Source organism: Mizuhopecten yessoensis, unplaced genomic scaffold, assembly GCF_002113885.1.
Source record: "Mizuhopecten yessoensis strain PY_sf001 unplaced genomic scaffold, ASM211388v2 hete_36190414, whole genome shotgun sequence".
NCBI classification, from domain to species: Eukaryota; Metazoa; Mollusca; class Bivalvia; order Pectinida; family Pectinidae; genus Mizuhopecten; species Mizuhopecten yessoensis.
The window spans coordinates 215-8,546 of record NW_018485920.1 but is presented as its reverse complement, the minus strand read 5'-3'; the positions used below and the strand labels follow the sequence as shown (position 1 = coordinate 8,546).

Here is an 8,332-nt window from a genome sequence, read left to right as displayed (position 1 = left end):
CCCCCCCCCCCCCCCCCCCCCCCACGAATTTGCGTGCTCCCACAGTTAAGCATTGCGATAGCACGTCCTCTATCAACCTGTGATAATCGTTGCTTAACTATAAAAGGACTTATTGTTTGCAACATTATTGGCGATGATGTGTTTCGATGTTAGTGAAATATTGATACTGGTTTGAATGAAAAAGAACACATATATGTATAAGTGTGCAGGCACGGGTATTTTGATAGTTTAGCCGTACCGGATATGCATAGGTTTCTCGTCACACAATGTTGATATTGAATATTGGTTCGGGTTATAGGCAGGGTGTACTTTTATTTCCCGATTTGTATGCCTCAATGTGTATTTAATATCAAATACATAACAATTTTAGAAGTTGCGTCTCTTTTTCGTTTCAGTATGCATTTGTGCACTTAAAAAACATTTTCCTTTATATTAAAAAAATGTTGAAATAAAACTTAGTATCGATGGACACAAAATGATGACCAATTACTATATAATATAAAAACGGTAAGAAAGATAGCTTACTTTGTATTTAAACAATTCATTTAGAGCACTTGGGTGAAAAAAATAGTACTTGAGAATGTTGTACTGTGTTACAAAATAGATTATGAAAAACAAACATATGCAGAACAATTTATTTATGTGATTTGCAATATACAAAGGAAACTGTGCTGGTGCTGAAAACATTATGCTAGTGAATTACATGTCCATAAATTCTTGGAACAGCATGTGTTCTTCTTGGAATCAATTAAGACCCGAAATTAGTTAAGCATTAATCCAACCACAACACAGATATAAAAGAAACGTTTATGGATTTTCGACTCAACACGTCGGCTGAAAAATTATGAAGAGATTTTGGTTTTAACGGTTTCACTAAACAAAACCTTGAAAAGGGAAATTTTGTACCGAATCTACCATTGTTCTACATGGTTTTCAAGCATTATCGATATCTAGCACAACCTAAAATAGGCAACTCTGTAGTTTTTAGGCTTCGTCCTGTCCTTGTCCATTTTCAGTTTGAATATGCCTCCACCTATCCAACTTTCGCTATCGTAGTACATCCAGCAGTTGTCCCTCCAAATCGCACATCTTTCATGTAAGTATGGAACTCCTTTTGTCCCATGTTTCTCGATGGCGTAACTAAAGGCATGTAGTACGTACCTGTTTCGAAAATATATGGAATAATAATCAGTTATTTATTCACGCTCCACTTGAGTGTATGCCGCATATATCAGTGCACATTGAAACAATTTTACTTTAAATGTGTTAAGAGATCAGAAAGTACATGTATGCTGGTAGGGATTCTATTATTGAAGTAAGCCTATACATATAACAGAAAAAACATGCATTAAACATGAGTTTTACAATTTAATATACAATGTAAATCGTCGAACATATTTCTGCTTTACATCATACATTTAACACAAAGAACACTTTTTGCTTGTCAAATTGCAGACCTAAGCAAATCAATGAGTTCCATGCAGAGTTGAATTTCGCTGAAATGGTACAAAAAATAGTTGCCTTACCCGTAAAAACTCAATTCAAAGAACTCAAAGAATATCTTGCTTTGTGATGACCTAAACAAATCCAATTGGCCACCAAAAAATACCTTTTTCTCCCTATCATCACTTCAAGGGAGGCATCGCATTCGGTCATTTGAAAGTCCTCCCCATCAATCGGAATAGGTAGCAGTAGTGGTGAGACGTTATCACCTTTTAGTCTTCTATCCACGTGTCTTTGACCGATTTTGCTGAAATTACGTTAAAGTGAAAAAATACTCGTGGGCTCAAACTCAAAGCACCAATACTCATACGAAACGAATGGAAATAACAGCAACTACGGGAAAGAAATGTGTCTCCATGAACAAAACATATGTCAATTTTTATTGAGTTTGCTTTCTTTTTAAAACACAGATAAACTACAAAAAGTGCTTTGTAATTTTAACATGGGTCAATATTTTAATACGAAAAATGGTGCGCAAATCCAGAATCAATATTCTGAATATATTTGATTGTTTATCGTCATTAGTATCATAGATATTTACTTGCTCATCATAACTATGTTATCTTTAGCTAATGTCCTTGCTCGAGAAATGATTTACTGCACATGTATATATTATAATACTCTTTACTGTGAACTTCCACGATAGGAAGGGATACATTTTTATAGTGTACAAAAATCTTTCATATACATGTCAGGGGCGAAGTTAGCCCTTGTTCGGGGTGGATTAATTAAGGAGCATGTCCAAGGCAGGGCTTTGGTGAGGGTTTCGTTGGGGTGGGGTGGGAGAATGGATACAGCAACTAGTAATTTGTTTTAATTTGGTGGATTCACCTGCGTGCATGTATAACAACACAAGAGGACAATAGACACGTGAGCTCGCGCTTATTGACGATATTGACACATTCACATTTTCACTCCACAGTGTAAGAAATTGTCTTGTGTGAAGTGTTATACACCATTTATTTGGATGACATTGAAATATAAGCTATTGACAAGGAGTTGAGTCAGCCTAGCCTCGACAGCGTTATAACAATAGTAAAACAAACTGGTTTTAGTTATAACTTGCTTTTGAATTATACTTTTGTTGTCACTTAGGTATTCTCTTGTTATATTTATTATACATCTTTCATCACAAAGGGTATGACTGCTAGCCAGTGGCTTTCCTAGATTAGAAATCACGATTAAACAGCATTGAACAATCACCACATGCATCAATTATGTTGTTCACTTTGTACAACATGCTTGATCTATGTTTTCATGATATAATATAATTTGAAACCATCCATGTCTTCCCTACAAACTTGACTGTTTTACTCTTGAAAGCTTAGTGCAGATTGGGGCTCGCCTCACTTCTTATCTAGAGCTGTCACTCAAATAATGTTTTGGTCGCTGGTCCATTAGACAAGACCAAACTTTCTGACCAGACCAATGTTTTAAAGTATGCCCGTCTAGGTAAAAGACGTGTGCATGCATAATTCCAATTTATATTCTTAAATTGTTTCGATCGAGTACTCAATCTTTAAGTATTCGTGATTAATTTGAGGCTTGCTTCGTACATATATGCCCAAATTATTAATCAAATTAATGTTTGTATAGGCTAACTCATCTAAAAGTTCTGTAATATTTCTTTTCAAATTTATAGACTGGGCATCATATCTAGTTAACACTTATTGAGTCCCGCCGATGCAGTTCGGTCGGCTTTCTTTTAATGTCTTCAAAAAGCAGCTCTACTTAAACAGTCAGCAATGCCAACTTAACTTCTCTATATATTCCGTATCTCTGGTTTTTACAGATCATTACTATATTACAGAGAAGGAGTCGTCTATCGTATACGAACTTATTCATAATTCCAATTTTGTAAGATGACTCCTAGGCCTAATGTTTGCCTTATCCTAACTGTGTTTGACCTGAAGACACTCGTCGCATAGCAACTCCACGCTCCAATGCAACCTGAATAGGAATACGATGCCACCGCCAATCACACCAGCTCCAGACTAACCTACACAATTTTGAAGTCCGTCTAAAAGTCTATTAGAGAGGGTCAAATGCTAACGGCCAAAATAAACCTAACCTTATACCCTCTGGGTCGGAGTCATTACGTCTACTCTTCTTTGAAAAAACTCAGAGGGGTCGTCATCGTGCAAGGTTTTAATGTCCCATCCGATCGCGACGGATTATTTTTTGAACAGCATTCTGGTGGTAGTTATAGGCTCGCTAGCGCATGCGTACTCGAGCCCCATAAAATAAACGTCAATACAAATGTACCTACCATACAGAACAAGGTACGTTTTCGGAGCTCCAGTGCAAAAAGTCTTCTCGCAGACTGGTAAGTGATCTACAATTTCAATGTTAATATTAGTTAATGCTGCCGTACCGTTGATTTTAGAGTAATATGTGAAGAAAATAACCTGCGGTTTTAACATGAAGTGAAATGGTTTATTTTGAACAATAAAACAATGCAAACATATCAACAACAACAAATATCTGTCAAGTTTCATGTATTGCGTAGTTGTATAAGCAAAGCATATATTTATGTAAATAGAGCACCAAGTGATAGCACGCTTTGTCGACAAATAATTGTCGAATTTTAGAACGGATCAACCCTTTCCTTTCTCGTGACGAGACGAAAACATTAGACACAAACAGTATGACTGTCGTAGAATGGGCGACGGATACTTTCTAAAAAACAATAGATCTTCAGTAAGAGACAATCATTAGTATCATAAGTATTTGGCTAATGAACATTGTTGAATTTGGACCAGATTTCAATGCAGAATCGATAATCCTGATTAAGCTAGTGAAAATGTGTTTATATTTCCTGCAATTCTACTAGATGCGAATAATTATTTTACGGAATTGAAAATAAACACCCATTCTCTAGCTCTCTGACTGCTATATAGCGCCTCAATAATCTACTAAATTTCCATCTGTGATTGAAATATTCACATTTTTCATTTCAGCAATCAGTGTTCCTCGGATTTCGTTTTCACCTCTGTGGTTTAATGATAATGTGACCACGATTTATATCGCGGATGCCGTCCATGAAGCAGAAAATGCCTACCATTTTAGAACACTTTATCTTATTTTCAACGATCTCTGGGTTTTTTTCCCATCTTTCATATCCTGCCAATACTACATAAGTTTGAACTACGGTTTTTTTACAATATGTTTTGTCTCGATACGACACAAACTTCCGACACAAAAGTACACAAAGTGACATATTTGCAAACTAGCTATATGTCAAACTGACATTAATGCCACAACTGTCTTCACTGTATTGATTCAAATACAATATCATTAATACTTCTGTATTTTGAAAACTTTTTTTTCAAGTGTTTATTTTAAGATAATTTCATTAAAGCAATGTGTAATGTTAAATTGAAAACATCTATTTGTACTCCTATCCCTATTTAAGTAAAAACAACTACACGAGTAACCATCGTTTAGAAAAAACAATCGAAACATTTATATCAATTTTACCAATGAAATATCAGAAATTATCAATGTGATAAAACTTCTACCGCCACAACAGTGAAGATATACGAAATGTTATATCTTAACATGTGATGACATAAGGCCCAGTATCGATTTTATATTGGCCAATAGAAATAATATTTTCTATTTACTGCAGCAGATTTTTAAAAACAGCATATTGATGTGAGGTGTGTTAGTTTGCTAGCAAAGAAATCTTTGTGAATAGGATAACTATCAGTTATCAATGTTCCCTTGGTAAGATTTCTAATCGTTTAATTTTTGATGTTTCCTTGTGTGAAAAAATAAAAGAAAGATATCAATGTATAGTAATGTATAAAAATAGCCCTGCTTTAACAGCATGTTATTAGCATATACCATATTGTGATCGTGTCATTTGTGCAGTCTTGTTTTAGCTGGAACAAGATTTGAATTCGAGATTTAACAAATTACAAAACTAAAAATACTGAAAAATAAATTCCGCAAACTCATGAATCAGTCAGAGGAAGCCTTTCATGTCTTCGTTAATTATTTTTCCAACTTTTTACCCTCGTTTTATATTCCGGCATAATACTCGTATGCATCTTTTTATGTTAATTATTTCTTACATAGCGTAGTGTGAGATGAATTCAATAATTGTTTCCAATTGAATATTATATTATTTCAAATCTGCTTCAAAATCTTCCGAAATGCCCTGTACCAATTTCTTACTTTGAATATCCTTCAATGCTTTCAATTAAATATTTGGTATGCGTTGTGTCTTCAGTGTTGCAATCCTCAAATGAACATTTGGAGATTCGCTCGGTGATTTCTATTCCAATGATCCCTTTAAGCCAGTCTTTTTCAATTTTCTCCCTGAAATCCAACTCCTCTCTGTTGCGAAACGAATTACCATTCATCAACCATATGAATGCTTTTGCCACGCCCAATTTTCCCTCATTGCACATTCGTATTGTTTGATACATTCTCTGTAAAATAAATACAAAAGTTATCAGATCATGGGCATACATCTTTCTTGAAAGCATTTTAATGTTTTAAGCACTGATATCATAAATAAAAGAAAGGGGGAAACACTTCAAAAAATTGATTTAATATGAACATCTGACGTAAACTTTTAAAGGTGATCTAGTAGCATTTGTACCTCTGATTTGTTTCCAATGAAACGTGCTTCTGGTATTGGATACTGCCTTGACCATAGGTACAAGATGACCAGGACACAGTCTACTTGACAGGTAAAATTCAGTTTGATTGGCCATGGTTTAGATATCCCTCCTCCTTGACAAGGTAGCTTCTTCTGAACTGTTATGAGGCAGAGCCGAAAACATATAAAGGAGTTGTAACTTTAACGTTGTGGAGTTGATCGACACACAACACACACGTGGTCTTCAGATCATCCCATGCTTTGCTTTCTATTACATGTATTATTAGTTACATGGTTTGTTACTGACTCTCTATAGAAGTAGGTCAGTAACAAACCGTTTAACGCATTAAACGCACAGAGGACCCTTTTTATTGATTGGAATACCAACCTTCATGTTCATGAATTATATTACAGTCTTTATTATGAGTTTTTTCCAGATGCAGATTCAGTGCACGTCATAGACACATCCAGCGTAGTCTCTGTATACAAAGTTCCATCAGTTGTCTTTGCTTCCCAATAAAAATGTGACAAGGCCTTGTGTAACCTGATTTTTGAACTCTGTATCCCATCTCTTTTTAATTAGATATTGTCTAGTTATTACTCTTTAAAGCCTTTAATGCATTGATTTTCTTTTTTCCCCTCAATGTCTAATCGGGTCGTCTGCCCAAAACGATCCTTTTTCGGGTCACCAAGTGACATATTTTTAATAACGTGCGCACAACAAAGGTATCGTGGTTGATATATATATATTCTTGAATGGCCTGTGTATCAATACAAATTCTTCTTAAACTTATATCTTTCCTTATTTAAATATGTTGTCATATTTCAGCCATATTTACATGTTATCTCTATCTAACAGTATTAGAGACATCGCGTACAAAAAATGTTTTGAAACGACCTTCATCGACACGTGTGTAGATATACGGTCATGTACACGCAGAGAAAATGCAAACAAAGCAGCCTTACCTGTTACCAGTTACCTGATTTTACCAGGTAACGGAAACATTTTACGTATCAGTAGTCATTAGTGAGGTGTGAAATTTCCAGACAAAGCGTAACAGACATAACTAACACAGGTAAGTCCAGTTGTGTTTCTATCCCTTTTCCAATCATCGATGAAGTCTTATCGGCGATCAACTCTGTGCAATTCACAACGTACATGTACTCATACTGTACCTGACAGTACAACCTCATTATTGTCAGTGTTACAGTCATTGTCAACATGTAGCATGCATTATTAAGAAGAAAACAAAATCAAAATATACCAACCGGATATTAAATACGTATACGATGTATCTTATTTCACTCGAGCCTTTCACTTATGTTTTCATTAAGTAACATTGATTAACCGATCTAACCATATCGCACTTAAGTGCGCGTTTTATAGCACAACGGGGCTATCATTAAATTGCACAGTTGTGCACATAATGTGCGGACGATGTATGGACTACGTGTGCACGATGCGTGCATTTTGTACGAACAGCAGCTTTTGTGCATTGAGCGATCACCCAACCGTATGTTTTGTTATGTCATTTTTGTCATGTCTGTATTTAGTAATAAAAGAAAGAAATTAACATGTGGTCTTCGGTTAAACTCTAGCTCTTAAATAATTAACACGTTAATCCTATCATAAAACATTCTGGGTTTCCATCCTGACAAAATGTCTTGACATAAGATTATCAAACTTGTTACATAATACCTACGAATAAATTAAGTACCTTTTTCGGTAACAATAAACAAACGATTACATAAATATGGTTTCAGATTCTGTGTAGTTTGCCATTGTGTATTATTAAAATGTTAAGTCCTGAACTTTAGCTTGTTATATCAGGACAGAAATTAAAGATAGTACTCACACTCTGCATCATATTCATAATCTGCATATGGTGTTTCTAAAAGATCTACATGTTGACTCTGCTCCAGGTCAGCGTGCGGGAGTGGTTTCTCCGTAAGTGCGGTTGGTGTTGGGCAGTCTAAACATTAATAGTTGTAAATCATAAAAATGTTATGATGCCATATGATCACAATTTTTGTGTTACATGTATAGAATATGATTGTTTGAATTTACCATGTGTATACAGATTATCGTTCTTTATTATTATTATTATTTTCAAAAATACATCATTTTAAGGGAATACTATTACCTATAAAATACGATGTGTCTAATTGATACTGTTCGGATATACAACAATCAACTGTGAATAATAACAATAAGAA

At 34.9% G+C, this 8,332-nt stretch overlaps 1 protein-coding gene across 1 annotated transcript; it reads right to left on the bottom strand.

Annotated features, from left to right (window-relative positions):
- Window positions 1-517: 517 nt before the first annotated feature.
- LOC110445022 lies at window positions 518-8,088 on the bottom strand (the record flags this gene model as incomplete). Its single annotated transcript, XM_021489382.1, has 6 exons — window positions 518-1,161; window positions 1,610-1,750; window positions 3,773-3,838; window positions 5,686-5,942; window positions 6,116-6,273; window positions 7,972-8,088. Coding segments are annotated over 6 exons (950 nt in total), but the record flags the coding sequence as incomplete, so codon positions are not given.
- Window positions 8,089-8,332: the final 244 nt, after the last annotated feature.